This window comes from Hemitrygon akajei, chromosome 28 (genome assembly GCF_048418815.1).
Source record: "Hemitrygon akajei chromosome 28, sHemAka1.3, whole genome shotgun sequence".
In the NCBI taxonomy this organism is placed as follows: domain Eukaryota; kingdom Metazoa; phylum Chordata; class Chondrichthyes; order Myliobatiformes; family Dasyatidae; genus Hemitrygon; species Hemitrygon akajei.
Window position 1 is genome coordinate 40,366,497 of NC_133151.1, and position 21,294 is coordinate 40,387,790.

Here is a 21,294-nt window from a genome sequence, read left to right on the forward strand (position 1 = left end):
TGGACCACTTACTCTGCACAGCCGGACCTCAGGCATTTCACACCACAGCCCTGCCCAACCCACCAACGTCTCATGGCTCCCTCCCTCCCTTACTGCCAAGGCCAAGTCAGTCCATTTTACGATGGACACTCCTATCGATCACATACTGTCCGGAAAGGGTTCTCTTCCCCTCCTCAGAAACCCTTTTCTCTTGTGAAGCCAGATTCATCTCCCTATTATTAGACTCTTTTAAACCCAGGCCATTCCGCCCATCGAGTCTGCTCCACCATTGATTCCGGCTGATTTATTTTCCATCTCAACCCCATTCTCCTGCCTTCTCCCCGTAACCTTTGACGCTTTGACCAATCAGGAACCTATCGAACTCCACTTTAAATATATTACATGAACAAGCCTCCACAGACGTCTGTCACAATTAATTCCACAGAATCACGTACCTCTGGCTAATGATATTCCTCCTCATCGCTCTTCGAAAGGGACATCTGATTTGAGGGTGAGCCCTCTGGTCCTAGACTCCCCCACTGCAGGAAACATCCTCTCCACATCCACTCTATCTGTGTCCTCTGGTCCTAGACTCCCCCACTATAGGAAACATCCTCCACATCCACTCTATCTGTGTCCTCTGGTCCTAGACACCCCCACTATAGGAAACATCCTCTCCACAGCCACTCCATCTGTGTCCTCTGGTCCTAGACTCCCCACTATAGGAAACATCCTCTCCACATTCACTCTATCTGTGTCCTCTGGTCCTAGACTCCCCCACTATAGGAAACATCCTCTCCACAGCCACTCTATCTGTGTCCTCTTGTCCTAGACTCCCCCACTATAGGAAACATCCTCTCCACATTCACTCTATCTGTGTCCACTGGTCCTAGACTCCCCACTATAGGAAACATCCTCTCCACATCCACTCTATCTGTGTCCTCTGGTCCCCTCTCACTGGCTCCCCTCCGCCATTGTTCCAATCTGCCCTCCCTTATCTGGTTCTGTGCTCCTCTCCGTCACCTCCCCACCCATCCCTTCCCAGTCTCTGTCACTATACCCACTCTCCCTCCTCCATCTGTCCATCACTCCCCCTCACCTCCCCACCCATCCCCTCCCAGTCTTTGTCACTATTCCCACTCTCCCTCCTCCGTCTGTCCATCACTCCCCCTCTCCTCCCCACCCATCCCCTCCCAGTCTGTCACTATTCCCACTCTCCCCTCCTCCGTCTATCCATCACTCCCCCTCACCTCCCCACCCATCCCCTCCCAGTCTCTGTCACTATTCCCACTCTCCCTCCTCCATCTGTCCATCACTCCCCCTCTCCTCCCCACCCATCCCCTCCCAGTCTCTGTCACTATTCCCACTCTCCCCTCCTCCGTCTGTCCATCACTCCCCCTCACCTCACCACCCAGCCCCTCCCAGTCTCTGTCACTATTCCCACTCTCCCCTCCTCCGTCTGTCCATCACTCCCCCTCACCTCACCACCCAGCCCCTCCCAGTCTCTGTCACTATTCCCACTCTCCCTCCTCCGTCTGTCCATCACTCCCCTCACCTCCCCACCCATCCCCTCCCAATCTCCGTCACTATTCCCACTCTCCCCTCCTCCGTCTGTCCATCACTCCCCCTCTCCTCCCCACCCATCCCCTCCCAGTCTCTGTCACTATTCCCACTCTCCCCTCCTCCGTCTGTCCATCACTCCCCTCACCTCCCCACCCAGCCTCTCCCAATCTCCGTCACTATTCCCACTCTCCCTCCTCCGTCTGTCCATCACTCCCCCTCACCTCCCCACCCATCCCCTCCCAATCTCCGTCACTATTCCCACTCTCCCCTCCTCCGTCTGTCCATCACTCCCCCTCACCTCCCCACCCATCCCCTCCCAGTCTTTGTCACTATTCCCACTCTCCCTCCTCCGTCTGTCCATCACTCCCCCTCACCTCACCACCCAGCCCTCCCAGTCTCTGTCACTATTCCCACTCTCCCTCCTCCGTCTGTCCATCACTCCCCCTCACCTCCCCACCCATCCCCTCCCAATCTCCGTCACTATTCCCACTCTCCCCTCCTCCGTCTGTCCATCACTCCCCCTCTCCTCCCCACCCATCCCCTCCCAGTCTCTGTCACTATTCCCACTCTCCCCTCCTCCGTCTGTCCATCACTCCCCCTCACCTCCCCACCCAGCCCCTCCCAATCTCCGTCACTATTCCCACTCTCCCTCCTCCGTCTGTCCATCACTCCCCCTCACCTCCCCACCCATCCCCTCCCAATCTCCGTCACTATTCCCACTCTCCCCTCCTCCGTCTGTCCATCACTCCCCCTCACCTCCCCACCCATCCCCTCCCAGTCTCTGTCACTATTCCCACTCTCCCTCCTCCATCTGTCCATCACTCCCCCTCTCCTCCCCACCCATCCCCTCCCAGTCTCTGTCACTATTCCCACTCTCCCCTCCTCCGTCTGTCCATCACTCCCCCTCACCTCACCACCCAGCCCCTCCCAGTCTCTGTCACTATTCCCACTCTCCCCTCCTCCGTCTGTCCATCACTCCCCCTCACCTCACCACCCAGCCCCTCCCAGTCTCTGTCACTATTCCCACTCTCCCTCCTCCGTCTGTCCATCACTCCCCTCACCTCCCCACCCATCCCCTCCCAATCTCCGTCACTATTCCCACTCTCCCCTCCTCCGTCTGTCCATCACTCCCCCTCTCCTCCCCACCCATCCCCTCCCAGTCTCTGTCACTATTCCCACTCTCCCCTCCTCCGTCTGTCCATCACTCCCCCTCACCTCCCCACCCAGCCCCTCCCAATCTCCGTCACTATTCCCACTCTCCCTCCTCCGTCTGTCCATCACTCCCCCTCACCTCCCCACCCATCCCCTCCCAATCTCCGTCACTATTCCACTCTCCCCTCCTCCGTCTGTCCATCACTCCCCCTCACCTCCCCACCCATCCCCTCCCAGTCTTTGTCACTATTCCCACTCTCCCTCCTCCGTCTGTCCATCACTCCCCCTCACCTCACCACCCAGCCCCTCCCAGTCTCTGTCACTATTCCCACTCTCCCTCCTCCGTCTGTCCATCACTCCCCCTCACCTCCCCACCCATCCCCTCCCAATCTCCGTCACTATTCCCACTCTCCCCTCCTCCGTCTGTCCATCACTCCCCTCTCCTCCCCACCCATCCCCTCCCAGTCTCTGTCACTATTCCCACTCTCCCCTCCTCCGTCTGTCCATCACTCCCCCTCACCTCCCCACCCAGCCCCTCCCAATCTCCGTCACTATTCCCACTCTCCCTCCTCCGTCTGTCCATCACTCCCCTCACCTCCCCACCCATCCCCTCCCAATCTCCGTCACTATTCCCACTCTCCCCTCCTCCGTCTGTCCATCACTCCCCCTCACCTCCCCACCCATCCCCTCCCAGTCTTTGTCACTATTCCCACTCTCCCTCCTCCGTCTGTCCATCACTCCCCCTCACCTCCCCACCCATCCCCTCCCAGTCTCTGTCACTATTCCCACTCTCCCTCCTCCGTCTGTGCATCACTCCCCCTCACCTCCCCACCCATCCCCTCCCAGTCTCTGTCACTATTCCCACTCTCCCTCCTCCGTCTGTGCATCACTCCCCCTCACCTCCCCACCCATCCCCTCCCAGTCTCTGTCACTATTCCCACTCTCCCCTCCTCCGTCTGTCCATCACTCCCCCTCACCTCCCCACCCAGCCCCTCCCAATCTCCGTCACTATTCCCACTCTCCCTCCTCCGTCTGTCCATCACTCCCCCTCACCTCCCCACCCATCCCCTCCCAATCTCCGTCACTATTCCCACTCTCCCCTCCTCCGTCTGTCCATCACTCCCCTCACCTCCCCACCCATCCCCTCCCAGTCTTTGTCACTATTCCCACTCTCCCTCCTCCGTCTGTCCATCACTCCCCCTCACCTCACCACCCAGCCCCTCCCAGTCTCTGTCACTATTCCCACTCTCCCTCCTCCGTCTGTCCATCACTCCCCCTCACCTCCCCACCCATCCCCTCCCAATCTCCGTCACTATTCCCACTCTCCCCTCCTCCGTCTGTCCATCACTCCCCCTCTCCTCCCCACCCATCCCCTCCCAGTCTCTGTCACTATTCCCACTCTCCCCTCCTCCGTCTGTCCATCACTCCCCCTCACCTCCCCACCCAGCCCCTCCCAATCTCCGTCACTATTCCCACTCTCCCTCCTCCATCTGTCCATCACTCCCCCTCACCTCCCCACCCATCCCCTCCCAATCTCCGTCACTATTCCCACTCTCCCCTCCTCCGTCTGTCCATCACTCCCCCTCACCTCCCCACCCATCCCCTCCCAGTCTTTGTCACTATTCCCACTCTCCCTCCTCCGTCTGTCCATCACTCCCCCTCACCTCCCCACCCATCCCCTGCCAGTCTCTGTCACTATTCCCACTCTCCCTCCTCCGTCTGTGCATCACTCCCCCTCACCTCCCCACCCATCCCCTCCCAGTCTCTGTCACTATTCCCACTCTCCCTCCTCCGTCTGTCCATCACTCCCCCTCTCTATTCCCTTCAGCAGATGCTGCCTGACTCGCTGAGTTCCTCCAGCAGTTTACTTTTGATCGAATCCAGCTTGACTCTGACAGATTAGACTGGCTTTGCACTTTGACAGTCCCCTGAACTGGCAGATTTTCTCGTCGTTCGGATAGTACCTATTAGTCAAATCGAATGCTCTTTTATTGCATGTAAGCTCTGCTGTTCTTTTAAGTCAAGCACCGCTGGCTTTTCTTTTCTGCCTCCAGGGTCCACAATCTTGTCGTTGGGTTTGGAGGCTTGCGTGCCTCAATGACCCGGAGAGCTGCGTTGTCTGGGGTCAGGGCTCGATACTGTGGCTCGTGGTAGGGTCACCCATGCTGACCAGGTGAAAGGGTCAGGGTGGGCTGACCGGTCTGCAGGTTTGGGTGCAAAAGCAGTGAAGAGTCCTGCTACATCTGTGTGCGATGGAACTCCTGAGTCTCCACAACTGACAGTAGGGTCCGAGATGGAGCTACTGACATGATGAACGCTACCAGAGATGAAAGACCTTCACTGCTGCTGTGGATGCCAATGGTGGAACGGGCAGAAGGTCTTTTCTGTTAAGATCTCTCTGATGGAGCTGAGGATCCCAGGATAACGCGGCAGGGGACCACGGGGCTGTGCTGCCGTTGGTCGGAGTTAAAAAGGCGCTATAGAAATGCAGCTCACCATATTGGAATGGGCCCTCCTGGGCATCTTCTCACTGGTGTAGAGGTAAAGGAACTTGTTAATCTGCGAAGATGCCAGCCTGTCACGGATCTCCAGCTCCTGCACAATGAAGACCTGCCGAGCTATGGGCAACTCCTCAAGCTCGGGAGCTCGCAACTCCGTCGATCCCTTCTCTGGCATGGCCGTGGCAACAGGGTACGTCTCATGCTGGAAGCTCACCTGGGCAGAAACCGGGAGAAAGAGCTCAATAATCCTCTGCCATACCTTTATCACTCCCATCCCACAAACCCTCGTCCAACCACAGTTACCCAAGTCTGACCAGCCCGGGGCCTAGTTGCTCCCACCCCACAAAACCTCGTCCAACCAGTCACCCAAGTCTGACCAGCCCAGGGCCTAGTTGCTCCCACCCCACAAAACCTCGTCCAACCAGTTACCCGAGTCTGACCAGCCCGGGGCCTAGTTGCTCCCACCCCACAAAACCTCGTCCAACCACAGTCACCCAAGTCTGACCAGCCCGGGGCCTAGTTGCTCCCATCCCACAAACCCTCGTCCAACCACAGTCACCCAAGTCTGACCAGTCCGGGGCCTAGTTGCTCCCATCCCACAAAACCTCGTCCAACCACAGTCACCCAAGTCTGACCAGCCCGGGGCCTAGTTGCTCCCATCCCACAAAACCTCGTCCAACCAGTCACCCAAGTCTGACCAGCCCGGGGCCTAGTTGCTCCCATCCCACAAACCCTCGTCTAATCACAGTCACCCAAGTCTGACCAGCCCGGGGCCTAGTTGCTCCCATCCCACAAAACCTCGTCCAACCACAGTCATCCGAGCCCAACAAGCCTGGGGCCTAGTTGCTCCCACCCCACAAAACCTCGTCCAACCACAGTCACCCAAGTCTGACCAGCCCGGGGCCTAGTTGCTCCCACCCCACAAAACCTCGTCCAACCACAGTCACCCAAGTCTGACCAGCCCGGGCCTAGTTGCTCCCATCCCACAAAACCTCGTCCAACCACAGTCACCCAAGTCTGACCAGCCCGGGGCCTAGTTGCTCCCACCCCACAAAACCTCGTCCAACCACAGTCACCCAAGTCTGACCAGCCCGGGGCCTAGTTGCTCCCATCCCACAAACCCTCGTCCAACCACAGTCACCCAAGTCTGACCAGCCCGGGGCCTAGTTGCTCCCATCCCACAAACTCTCGTCCAACCACAGTCACCCAAGTCTGACCAGCCCGGGGCCTAGTTGCTCCCATCCCACAAACCCTCGTCCAACCACAGTCACCCAAGTCTGACCAGCCCGGGGCCTAGTTGCTCCCATCCCACAAACTCTCGTCCAACCACAGTCACCCAAGTCCGACCAGCCCGGGGCCTAGTTGCTCCCATCCCACAAACTCTCGTCCAACCACAGTCACCCAAGTCCGACCAGCCTGGGGCCTAGTTGGGGTGGATGCTGCTCTGCGTCACGTTGGTTTAGTGATATCCTCGTACAGGAATAGGCCATTTGGCCCAACAGGCCCATGCTGAACTTTGTGCTCACTTGATCATATTGTCAAGAATTTAAGGAACCAAGATGACTTAATGTTATTTCCCGTACACAATTATAAGGAGAACAAAATAATTGTTACTCTCTCTGAATCTGATGTAGCACAAAAAACAATGATGAGATAAGGAAAAATTAATAATAAAACACAATTAATATAAAGATATGAGTTTATATACATACATTGGTTGTATCTCCATAAAGTGACACTAGGCACAGGAGTGTCTGTACACAACGTGACTAGCAGGAAATGATAAACGATGGTTGGGGTGTGGAGGGGTGGGTCAGTGGGTGGAGGTGTTGACCAGCCTCACTGCTTGGGGAAAGTCACTGTTTCTGAGTCTGGGAGTGGAGGGGTGGGTTAGTGGGTGGAGGTGTTGACCAGCCTCACTGCTTGGGGAAAGTCACTGTTTCTGAGTCTGGGAGTGGAGGGGTGGGTTAGTGGGTGGAGGTGTTGATCAGCCTCACTGCTTGGGGAAAGTGACTGTTTTGAGTCTGGTGGTCCTGGTGTGGAGGCTCCCCGACGGGGGTGGGACAATGCCATGATGCCAGTGGGTAGGCTGATGCCAGGGACGCGCTGGGCAGTTTCGACTCCCTATCGTAGCCCCTTCCTGTCTGCTGCAGTGCAGTTCCCATACCACGCAGAGGACCCTATCCTTCAACAGCTTTGCCTGTCTAAACGTCTCTGAAAAGAAGTGATTGCACCTCCTCTGGCAACGTGTTCCAGATAGCAGATACCCTCTGAGTGACGAAAACCTGCCCTTCAGTGACTCTGTAGAAACTAACCATCCACTCTCTGCCATATTCTGCTGAGGTATCGGAACTGAAGACCCACACCTAGAGGTTCAAGAACAGCATGTACCCCATTGCTCAGGTTCTGAAAATGAAGCTCTTAACACTACCTTTGTGCATGTGTTTGTGCATCTCTCTCTCTCTCTCTCTCTCTCTCCCTCTCCATTTGATAGGTTTCACTGAGACCCCTCCTCATTTGTCTGAATTCCAATGAGCAGAGGCCCAGGGCCCTCTGTCCGTGCTCACTGCACTGGCAATACCTGGACTGTGCGCTCAGTTCCGGAATCAGGCCCAAATGCACTACATCCAGGCCTACATGTGAAGTGAGAGGGGAGTTTAAGACTCGATGATTTTACACAGAGGGTGCTGGGTGACCGGAAGGAGCCGCCGAGGATGACAGCAGAGAGGTTTTAAGACAGGCAGAGAATGGAAGGGTGTGGATAGTAAACAGAAGTTTAAGTTTATTGTCACTCAACCGTCCACATGTATACAGCTAAACGAAACACCATTCCTCTGGGACCAAGGTACAAAACGCAGCACAAACAGTCAAACAGTCGCAAAGTACCGTAAGCACAGGTCCCCGAGGGGTATTCCAGCACTTTGTTTTATTAATGTCCAAAAGGGTCTTTAAGAAAAACGTGGGAGACAATCGTCGGACGCAGACAGGCTGATGTGATTAAAGCACACCACCATTTTGCTAGATTTCAGACAGTTCGTTCATCATGATCAGCACAGACACAAAGGGCCGAAGGGCCTCTTCTGGTGCTGTGGTTGGGCCTCAGGGAGCAAGAACTGGCTTTCAACTAGGTTGAGGCTGAATACCCAGACCACTCCCAAAGACAGGCACACACACACTCACCCCACACCCACACCCACACACACACTCACCCCACACCCACACCCACACACACACTCACCCCACAGGCACACACACACACACTCACCCCACACCCCACACGCACACACACACTCACCCCACACACACACACACACTCACCCCACACGCACACACACACACACTCACCCCACACGCGCACACACACACACACTCACCCCACACACACACACACACTCACCCCACACGCACACACACTCACCCCACACGCACACACACTCACCTCACACGCACACACACACTCACCCCACACGCACACACACACACACACACACACACACTCACCCCACACGCACACACACTCACCCCACATGCACACACACACTCACCCCACACACACACACACACTCACCCCACACGCGCACACACACACACACACACACTCACCCCACACACACACACACTCACCCCACACGCACACACACACACACTCACCCCACACGCACACACACACACTCACCCCACACGCGCACACACACACTCACCCCACACGCGCACACACACACACTCACCCCACACACACACACACACTCACCCCACACGCACACACACACTCACCCCACACACACACACACTCACCCCACACGCACGCACACACACACTCACCCCACACACACACACTCACCCCACACGCGCACACACACACACACACTCACCCCACACGCGCACACACACACACTCACCCCACACGCACATACACACACACTCACCCCACACGCACACACACACTCACCCCACACGCACACACACTCACCCCACACACACACACACACTCACCCCACACGCACATACACACACACTCACCCCACACGCACACACACACTCACCCCACACGCACACACACTCACCCCACACACACACACACACTCACCCCACACGCACACACACACACACTCACCCCACACGCACACACACTCACCCCACATGCACACACACACACACACTCACCCCACACGCACACACACACTCACCCCACACGCACACACACACACTCACCCCACACACACACACACACACTCACCCCACGCACACACACACACACACACACTCACCCCACACGCACACACACACTCACCCCACACGCACACACACACACACTCACCCCACACACACACACACACACTCACCCCACACGCGCACACACACACACACACACTCACCCCACACACACACACACACACTCACCCCACACGCACACACACACACACACTCACCCCACACGCGCGCACACACACACACACACACACACTCACCCCACACACACACGCACGTCTGGACCCTGGCCTTAGCTTTTCTCCTCACCCGGGATGGCCAGTGTCACTACGGACAATCCTGAGGTCATGGGTTAAGTGGGAAAGGTGAAATGTTTAAGGGGAACACAAGGGGAAACTCTGAGTGTGAAATGAGCTGCCAGTGGACTTCAACGCTCAGTACAAGTCTGGACAGGTACATGGATGGGAAAGGTCCTGTAGTTTTCTATGTCAACGCTGCCCCTGTTGAAGAGCCAGGTGTGAGAGTTCAGCGCCGTGCTGGGAGTACCTTGGTGAGTTGGATCTCCATGAGGATGTCGTGGTTACGTCCCGAGCCCCCCTGCGTCCTCCACGTGTTCTGTGGCCTGTTGGGGAAGGCAGAACGAGATGGGGAGCTCCTCGCGCTGACGGCGACCGGCTTCATCCTGCACCAGACAGCAAGAAGTCACAAAGCGTACGATCTGTCCCCCTGAATGAACCATATCGGATCACGTCGCCGACTGACCCACTGGGCCTCCTACGTGCGGATGGCCCCTCTGTCTTTGCACGGGCTCCCGACCGGGCCAGCTCGTCTCGGCTGGGCCGATTGGTCGCTCCTACACTGAAGGTTGCTCGTGGCTAACACGACTCAGTAAAAATTTTTAATCATAATGCTTGATTGTCATTCTTATTCCGCAATTACTTATTACTTATTCTTATTACTAAACAAAAGTCTCAGGCATGTAGATACAGCCAGAGTGCCCGAGACTTTCACACAGTCTTGTACTCGTCAATCTGAAGCAGACAGCGAGTTTGTAAACCTGTCGGGAGCAAAGGATGTTGGGAATAGTGAGGGTGGAGTGCCGCGGGAGGGGTGTGGGACAGGGGGCAGAAAAGGAGTGACAGGGGTGGGTACAGACACACCCAGCCCTGAGACACCAGGCAAGGTCTTTTGATTCCAAACAATTGGTTTATTGATCATTACAGAACGTCTCTCTGGTGCTTCCCGCTCTCTCCCCTCTCCCTTCCCCTTTTCCCAACCATGATTCCCCTCTCCCTGTCCCCTTCCCACTCTCAGTCCACAATAGAGACCCAGATCAGAATCAGGTTTATCGTCACTCACAACTGTCATGAAATTTGTTTTTTTTTGTGACAGCAGTACAGTGCAAAATGTTAAATTACCACAGGCCTGTGCAAAAGTCCCAGGCACCCCAGATATGTAACTGAGTGTCTCAGACTTCCCACAGGACTGTACCTGTCTTAGTGTCTCTCAACTGCTGTTACTGTGCCTGCCTCAAATCCAGAAGCTCGATCTGTACACAGGGAGTCCTCTGGGTGAAGAAGTTGCCCCCAGGTTCCTATTAAATCTTCCCCCGCCACCTTAAACCTGGGCCCTCTAGCTCTTGATTCACGGACCCTGGGGAAAAGACAAGTGTATTTACCCTACCTCTGCACCCTCATCATCTTAAACACCTCTATATCACCTCTCAGTCTCCTGTGCTCCGGGAAATAAAGTTCCAGCCGCTCACCCTCCCCCAAGTCCTGGGAACGTCCTCGTAAATCTTTTCTGCCCTCTGTCCAGCTCAATGGCATCTTCACTGCATCACGGTAGCAGGAATCGATGACAGCTCAGAGCGTTCAATTCCAACCCCATCTGCACGATGTTGCTACGCTCTCCCTGGGACCGCGTGGGTTCCCCCCAGACGGTCCAGAGACGTACCAGATAGGAGGTGCATTGGTCTTTGTAAATTGTCCTGTGATTAAGTGGACGGTGAGGCTCAAACAGCCTGAAGGACCTGTTCCGTGATGTGCCTCGAATTTTCCCACAGCAGGGCGACCAAAGCTAAAGGCAAAATTTCAACATTGCCAAAAATGCTCGAAATTTCTATCTGTCACCGAACAGGCAAACACAATGTTTTTATAAAGTCTTTTTTAAACTTTCAGCAAAAAATCAAGGGCTGTCGGTTGTTCACTGTGAAAGTCCTACCTTGGGTTCTTCATCAACATCATGTGCCGTGTCATATGACATCATCGTCAAGTGCCATGCCGTATGACATCATCGTCATGTGCCGTGCCGTATGACATGATCGTCACGTGGCGTGTCGTGTGACATGATCATCATGTGCCGTGTCGTGTGACATGGGCATTATGGTCTTTCTATGGCCATGTTTGCTCTTGGTAACTGTTTCTACAGAAGGCTTGCCATTGCCTTCTTCTGGGCAGTGATTTTACAAGACGGGTGACCCCAGCTGTTAATAATACTCTTCATTTATCAAAAGTCTTGAATTTGGACCTACAACCGAACTTACTTACAGCAATTTTTAGGATCACTCCACCGGAAGCAGAATATATTCCTGTTTCCGCTGAATGGATGATAGCTTTTACACTTTACTGCCGAGAAGAGCCGAGAAGAGTGTAGGTGGACTCCAATCCACCTACAGGTTTTTATTAGCTTACCTCCATTATGTCCCGTCTAAGTTCAGAGAAAATAAGAAGTCGGACATTTGATACGTCCTCTAAAGTTGAGGAAATCTGGCGACCTTTTATTCAATATTTTCATATGGCTTGATTTATTGCTCTTCCAGTTACCTTATCGAAACTTTGGATTTGATCAGAAAGTTTCTCTTTTTTCTTGCTTTCACTCTCAGTATGGGCTGCCCAGTCCCTTCTGTTTCTCTTCTCTTTTTTCTGTTTTTTTGTTTAGTGGATTTTCTTATGTATGTAAAAAATGATAGAAGTTGCTTTATCTTTTTTCTTCTTTTCATGGAATGATAACAGTAGAATTCATTATTTTATTTTTTATTCTATACTATTAGATTGATACTATGTATGACCTGGATAATGTTTATTTTACCTTTAATATGAATTGTTATTGATATAGATATTTGAGATAATTCTCCTCTTGTTTATATATATGTACTTTTTTTAATTAATAAAAAGATTGATAAAGAAAGAATACTCTTCAGAGATTGTCTGCCTGGCGTCAGTGGTCACATAACCAGGACTTGTGATCTGCACCGGCTGCTCGTATGACCGTCCACCACCTGCTCCCACAGCTTCACCTCACCCTGATCGGGAGGAGGGGCTACACCTTGCCCAAGGGAGACCTGCAGGCCAGCGGAGGGAAGGAGATTCTTATACCTTCTTTGGTAGAGTGACATTCCCTTCCTACCCACCCCCCCCCCCCCCCCGGCATCTGGTTTGATTTCCCAAAATGCAACAGCTTGCACTTATCTGAATTAAACTGCATTTGCCATTCCTTGGCCCACTTCCCCAGTCAATCAAGATCCAGCTGTGATGCTTAATAATGTTCCTCACTGCCTACGACACAAACTTACTTTGGCGTAGTCCTCACTGGCCGCAATGCCTTTTGACAAAGCACTTTTCACTCAGTGAAACTCTCCGGGGAGTGTTGACCAAGCAGAAAGCTAACCCCCAAGGGGTAAATGTCGAGGCCGGTGAGGCAGAGTCTGAGGAACGTCCAAGCGAAGAATTTAAAGAGATCAGCGAGGATTGTGCTGCGGGCAGCCCGGAAGAGTCACCACAAATGTAACATGGTCATTTATCCTAGCAGTACGTCTTGGGAATTTATTCACAATATCTATAAATACCGCACGCCCATCGCCCCTTCCGCCCAGTTACACCCGTGTGACCAATTAACCTACGAACTGGTACGTTTTTGGAGGGTGGGGGGAATGGAGGAAATCCACGTAGTGACAGGGAAAGGTACAAAGACAGTGGAGGGAATCGAACATGGATCTTGCAGCAGGCTGCCGTGAAGTGTTACAACCACAGCGTTGCCGCCGAGAGAGAGAGAGGGAGGTGCAAGATGGGTTCAGACATCCACCGGCGGTGTTCTGTGTCCAGGAGGACGGGAACGAGGAGAGAACGGATCTCAGAAAAGCTGTGGTTCTGGAGGGAGGAGGTCACGCATTCATGGAAATCTTGGAATGGACGGATAACGAAGATGAGAAATGTAGGATTAATGTTGGCATTCACTTCGAGAGGGCGAGAATACAAAAGCAAGGCGGTGATGCTGAGGCTTTACAAGGCACGTGAGAGGTTTCAAGGCCGCTCACCTAAGAAACAATGTGCTGGCATTGGAGGCGGTCCAGAGCAGACTGACAAAAATAATCCTGAGGATGAAAGGATTACCGTGTCTGGAGTGTTTGATGGCTCTGGGCTGGCATGTGAAGAGTGCGGAAAAATGAGGGCTGATCTCACTGAAACCAAATGAATGCTGAAAGGCCTAGATAGAGTGGATGTGGAGAGGATGTTTCCAATAGTGGGGGAGTCTAGGACCAGAGGACACAGATAGAGTGGATGTGGAGAGGATGTTTCCTATAGTGGGGGAGTCTAGGACCAGAGGACACAGATAGAGTGGATGTGGAGTGGATGTTTCCTATAGTGGGGGAGTCTAGGACCAGAGGACACAGATAGAGTGGATGTGGAGAGGATGTTTCCTATGGTGGGGGAGTCTAGGACCAGACTAATCCTGCTCTTGTGTCTCCTGAGGTGCACTGTGATGAAGAGAGATTGAAGTTGGAAAGAGTGGATGTTATCAGGCAGCTTGCACCATTACGGAAGTGTGGATAAGAGACGCAGCTCCTCACGAGGTGCAGTCCAACCCTCGGCTCTCTCCGTGCCTACCTGGGTGAATGCGAGTGGAAAGAAGATGGGCGGAGTGAGCCGAAGTCCTTCCCTCCGTACAGATGCCAGACCACGGAGATTTCCCTCAGCATGATCCGGGTGTCGGGGACGGGGAACCTTGACGGTGCCTTCAGCAGGTCTGTGCTGCCTATGGGCCGGGAGAAGTGACCGTCCTTGATCATGATGGAGTCGTCCGTCAGCTTGGAGACAACCGGCTCTCCATCTTTGGGCTAGAAAGAGAGTGGTTAACTCGGTAAAAATGTGCTGGAAAACCCACAGAGAGAGAGTGATTCTGACAGACACACACAGATACAGTCACATACAGATTAATATACGTCACAAACACACACAGTGATTCTGACAGACACACACAGATACAAACACATACAGATTAATATATGTCACAAACACACACAGTGATTCTGACAGACACACAGATACAAACACATACAGATTAATATACATCACAAACACACACAGTGATTCTGACAGACACACACAGATACAAACACATAGATTAATATATGTCACAAACACACACAGTGATTCTGACAGACACACACGGATACAGTCACATACAGATTATTATATGTCACAAACACACACAGTGATTCTGACAGACACACACGGATACAGTCACATACAGATTAATATGTCACAAACACACACAGTGATTCTGACAGACACACACGGATACAGTCACATACAGATTAATATATGTCACAAACACACAGTGATTCTGACAGACACACACAGATACAAACACATACAGATTAATATACATCACAAACACACACAGTGATTCTGACAGACACACACAGATACAAACACATACAGATTAATATGTCACAAACACACACAGTGGTTCTGACAGACACACAGATACAAACACATACAGATTAATATACATCACAAACACACACAGTGATTCTGACAGACACACACAGATACAAACACATACAGATTAATATACATCACAAACACACACAGTGATTCTGACAGACACACACAGATACAAACACATACAGATTAATATACATCACAAACACACACAGTGATTCTGACAGACACACACAGATACAAACACATACAGATTAATATGTCACAAACACACACAGTGGTTCTGACAGACACACAGATACAAACACATACAGATTAATATACATCACAAACACACACAGTGATTCTGACAGACACACACAGATACAAACACATACAGATTAATATACATCACAAACACACACAGTGATTCTGACAGACACACAGATACAAACACATACAGATTAATATACATCACAAACACACACAGTGATTCTGACAGACACACACAGATACAAACACATACAGATTAATATACATCACAAACACACAGTGATTCTGACAGACACACACAGATACATAAACACCACACACACTGCACACAAATACACACACACACATGGGTTGATTTAAGAAATGGCAAGGGTAAAAGGACCCTAATGGCAGTTGTATACAGGTCTCCAAACAGCAGCCAGGACGTGGATTACAAATTACAGCAGCAGATAGAAAAGACGTGTCAGAAGGGCAATGTCATGATAATCATTGGGGATTTTAACATGAAAGTGGATTGGGAAAACCAGGCCAGTACTGGACCTCAAGAGAGAATTTGTACAATGTCTAAGGGATGGGTTTTTAGAACAGCTTGTTGTTGAGCCCACTAGGGGATCGGCTGTACTGGATTGGGTGTTGTGCAATGATCCGGAGGTGATAAGAGAGCTTAAGGTTAAGGAACCCTCGGGAACAGTGATCACAATATGATGGAGTTCACTTTGAAATTTGAGAAGGAGAAACTCAATTCCAATGTGTCAATATTTCAGTGGAATAAAGGAAATTACAATGGCATGAGAGGGGAACTGGCCAAGGTTGACTGGAAAGGGACACTAGCAGGAAGGACCGCAGAGCAGCAATGGATGGAGTTTCTGTGAAAAATGAGGGAAGTGCAAGACAGATATATTCCAAATAAGAAGTAACGTTCAGATGCAAGGACACTACCGTGGCTGACAAGTGAAGTCAGAGCCAAAGTTAAAGCAAAAGAGAGGGCATACAAGTGAGCCAAAGATAGTGGGAACACAGAGGATTGGGAAGCTTTTAACAACTTGCAGAAGGAAACTAAGAAAGTCATTAGGAAGGAAAAGATGAATTATGAAAGGAAGCTGGCCACTAATATCAAAGAAGATACTAAAAGCTTTTTAAAGTATATAAAAGTAAAACAGAGTGGGGGGTAGATACAGGACCAATACTAAATGATGCTGGCGATATTGTAATGAGAGATGCAGAGTTGGCAGAGGAACTGAATGTGTATCTTGTATCAGTCTTCACAGTGGAAGACATCTGCAGTATACTGGACATTCAAGAGTGTCAGGGAAGTGAAGTTTGTGCAGTGACAATTACGACTGAGAAGGTGCTCAGGAAACTTAATGGTCTGAGGGTGGATAAATCCCTTGGACCTGATGGAATGCACCGTCGGGCTCTAAAGGAAGTAACTGGAGAGATTGTAGAGGCATTAACAATGATCTTTCAAGAATTGATATTCTGGCATTGTACTGGATGACTGGAAAATTGCAAATGTTACTCCACTATTTAAGGAGGGTAGGAGGCAGCAGAAAGGAAACTATAGACCTGTTAGCCTGGCATCAGTGGTTGGGAAGTTGTTGGAATCAATTGTTAGGGATGAGATTACAGAGTACCTGGAGGCACATGACAAGATAGGAAAGGAAAATCCTGCCTGACTAACCTACTGCAATTCTTTGAGGAAATTACAAGCAGGGTAGACAAAGGAGATGCAGTAGACGTGGTGTACTTGGATTTTCAGAAGGCCTTTGACAAGGTGCCACATGTGAGGCTGCAGAGCCCATGGAAGTTACTGGCGTGGGTGGAGCATTGGCTGGATGGCAGAAAACAGAGAGTGGGAATAAAGGGATCCTATTCTGGCTGGCTGCCAGTTACCAGAGGAGTTCCACAGGGGTCAATGTTGGGACCGTTGCTTTTTACAATGTATGTCAATGATTTGGACAATGGGATTAATGGATTTGCAGCCAAATTTGCCGATGATACAAAGATAAATGGAGGAGCAGGTAGTGTTGAGGAAACGGGGAGCCTGCAGAGAGACTTGCATAGTTTAGGGGAATGGGCAAAGAAGTGGCAAATGAAATACCATGTTGTAAAGTGTATGGTCATGCACTTTGGTGGAAGAAATAGACGGGCAGGCTATTGTTTAGATGGGGAGAGAATTCAAAATGCAGAGATGCAAAGGGTCTTGGGAGTCCTTGTGCAGGCTACCCTAAAGGTGGAGGCGATGGTGAAGAAGGCGAATGCAATGTTGCTTTTCATTTCTAGAGGTACAGTATAGAATATAAGAGCAGGGATGTGATGTTGAGGCTCTATAAGGCACTCGTGAGACCACACCTGGAGTATTGTGTGTAGTTTTGGGCTCCTTATTTTAAGAAGGATATACTGAACGGACATTGGAGAGGGTTCACAGAAGATTCACGAGAGTAATTCCAGGAATGAAAGGAATATCGTTTGAGGAATGTCTGGCAGCTCTTGGGCTGTATTCCCTGGAGTTCAGGAGAATGAGGGGGATCTCACAGAAACATTCCGAATGTTAAAAGGCCTGAACAGATTAGACATGGCAAAGTTATTTCCCATGGTAGGGGAGTCTAGTACAAGAGGATACAACTTCAGGATTGAAGGACGTCCTTTTAGAACAGAGATGCGGAGAAATTACTTTAGTCAGAGGGTGGTGAATCTGTGGAATTTGTTGCCACGAGCAGCTATGGAGGCCAAGTCATTGGTGGCATTTAAGGTAGAGATAGATAGGTTCTTGATTAGCCAGAGCATCAAAGGGTATGGGGAGAAGGCAGAGGAGTGGGAATGACTGTTTCAGCCCATGATTGAATATGGAGCAGACTCGATGGGCTGAATGGCCTGAGTCTGCTCCTTTATCTTATGGTCTTGTACAGACCTCTCACACACACACACACACACACACACAATGGTCTGCAGAGGAAAGGACAGCACCCAGTCCATCAGACACACCCACACACACACAAACACACACCCAGTCCATCACACACACACACACACACACACACACACACACACACACACAGTCCATCAGACACACACACACAGACACACACACCCAGTCCATCAGACACACACACACACACACAGACACACACACCCAGTCCATCAGACACACACACACACACACACACACACACACACACACACACACACACACACACACACACACACACACACACACACACACACACACACACACACACACACACAGTCCATCAGACACACAAGATCCAAAGTGAAGGATCTTTGTCAGAGTTCCAGAAACGGCCCTTCACCCCAACTCATCCGTGCTCACCTAGATGCCTCCCTCAGCGGGCAGATTCCTCCTCACCATCCCATGCATGTAGCTTCCTCAATATCCTTTCCTCACAGCTGTCTACACCACTTGCTGTGGCCCATATACCCCGCACCCTCGACAGGCCAGCTCATTGGGTGAATTTAAGGCAGAGCTCGATAGGTTCTTGATTGGACACGGCGGCAAAGGTTACGGGGAGAAGGCTGAGGAACGGGGTTGAGGGGGAAACAGGAACAGCCATGACTGAATGGTGGAGCAGACGCGATGGGCCAAATGGCCTAATTCTGCTCCAATGTCTTATGGTCTGTGCTCTTTAAATCTACCTCACTCACCTGAAACGTGTGTCCACCAATTTAAAATTATTATTAGTCCTTATTTTCTTTAACTATGTATGTCTGCTTGTGTTTGGCACACCGGTTTGTGCAGTCTATCATTCATTCTATTGTGGTGGTAAGACTTACTGAGTATGCCTGCAAGAAAATGAATCTGGGGCTGTATATACTGACAAATGTACTTGGATTATGAATTTATTTTTGAGCTTCAGATTCCTTGACCCTGGGGTAAAGACTGTGACCATTCATTTTACCTCTGCCCCTCATGATATTATTACCCTCTCTGAGGCCTTCCCTGCCTCTTTCACTCCAGGGAAAGCAACTCTCCTTCCAAACCCTCCAGTCCCAGCAACATCCGCATGAATCTTTTCAGCCCCTCTCCAGTTTAATGACATCTGCTGATAGCTGAGCCACCAGAACCACATACAACACTCCACATGCTGTCTAACCAATGCCTGTTCAAACTCTTGTACCAGTGGCCTGACTGACGAACGTCCACGAATCAAATGTCTTCGTCCTCGCCCTCTCTGCCTCTGTCATCACTTACAGTGACTAACGTACTTGTACACCAGGGTCTCCCTGTTCTGAAACACTCCCCAGGACCCAGACGGTCACCAGTATAACACTCCCCAGACCCTGACATTAACCGGTATAACACTCCCCAGACCCTGACATTAACCAGTATAACACACCCCAGGACTCAGACGGTCACCGGTATAACACTCCCCAGACCCTGACATTAACCGGTATAACACTCCCCAGACCCTGACATTAACCAGTATAACACTCCCCAGGACCCAGACGGTCACCGGTATAACACTCCCCAGACCCTGACATTAACCAGTATAACACTCCCCAGGACTCAGACGGTCACCAGTATAACACTCCCCAGGACCCAGACGGTCACCGGTATCTCCTCCCCAGTCGTACCCGATAAAATGGCCACTGAGAGTTTAAGATTATGAGAGGGATGGATGAAGCAGCCATCATCAACAAAGACCCCACCCTCCCTGGAGATTCTCTCTTCTCCCTCCCACCCCCACCCCGCCCTATCGGGCAGAAGATGAAAAATCTTAAAAAATGAGTCCCACTAGGCTCAAGGAGAGCTTCCATCCTGTTGCTAACAGACTCTCATACGTTAAAAGATGAACTCTCGATCAGGAGAGTCAATGGCGCCTGACGGCGACTCCTTTGCTTGCATTTTTGGGAAGAGTTCTGTTTCTATCTTTAATATCTCTATTTTTCCCTTTCAGGGTTCTTTTGAAAACCCTGCCCTGGAGTTACACGCTGACTTCGGTTCTTTGCGGGAATGGGACCCGCTCTCAGGGTCTCACGACCGGACGTTATTCGATATGCCAAGGACGCGGCCTAGAAGATTAGCTCGCCTTTGGAGTTTCGGGATCTCGTGGCTCTGGAGACGGGCGGACTCGAGGTCGGTGTCTCCGCAGGAATCCGGTGTGTCGTGGGAGACGGAAGATCGAAAGCGGGCTGCTGGCTGTGTGCCCAGAGACCCGAGTTCTTTGGGCACAGAGCACGGAAAACACGGCACAACAGACTTTTAACATCGTAAATCAGTGAGTTGTTTGTTATGTCTCCCCTCTCGCTGTGAAACAGAGACAACTCTTTTTAGGGAGAGAGAGAGCCCATGCTATCGTAGGGACAGAAATGTGGGCAGAGGGGGTGGGGTGGCCCTGTTGGTGAGGAATGAGATTCAGTCCTTTGCAAGGGGGGACATAGGGTCAGGAGAAGTAGAGTCTGTGTGGATAGAACTGAGGAACAGTAAGGGCAAAAGGACCCTAATGGGTGTTGTCTACAGGCCACCAAACAGTAGCATGGATATTGGGTGCAAGTTGAATAGGGAGTTAACATTGGCATGTGGCAAAGGTAATGTCGCAGTAGTTATGGGGGATTTCAACATGCAGGTGATCTGGGAGAATCAGGTTGGTGCTGGACCACAGGATAGGGAGTTTGTAGAGTGCCTACGGGATGCATTCTTGGAACAGCTTGTACGAGAGCCGACCAGGGACAAAACTATTCTGGATTTAGTGTTATGTAATGAACAGGATTTGATAAGCGATCTTGCAGTAAAGGAGCCATTAGGAGGTAGTGATCATAATATGATAAGCTTTTATCTGCAATTTGAGAAGGATAAGGGCAGATTGGAGGTGTCAGTGTTGCAGTTGAACAGAGGAAACTATGGAGCCATGAGGGAGGAGCTGGCCAAAGTTGACTGGACGGATAGCCTAGCA

The 21,294-nt window shown here is 51.3% G+C and overlaps 1 protein-coding gene across 1 annotated transcript in view; it reads right to left on the bottom strand.

Moving 5' to 3' along the window:
* The window catches only part of LOC140717863 (autophagy-related protein 2 homolog A-like), a 319,916-nt gene that overhangs the window by 26,694 nt on the left and 271,928 nt on the right, over positions 1–21,294 (bottom strand). The window contains 3 exon segments of the mRNA XM_073031584.1: positions 5,191–5,409; positions 9,951–10,086; positions 14,291–14,520. Coding sequence (XP_072887685.1) covers positions 5,191–5,409; positions 9,951–10,086; positions 14,291–14,520 — 585 coding nt within the window.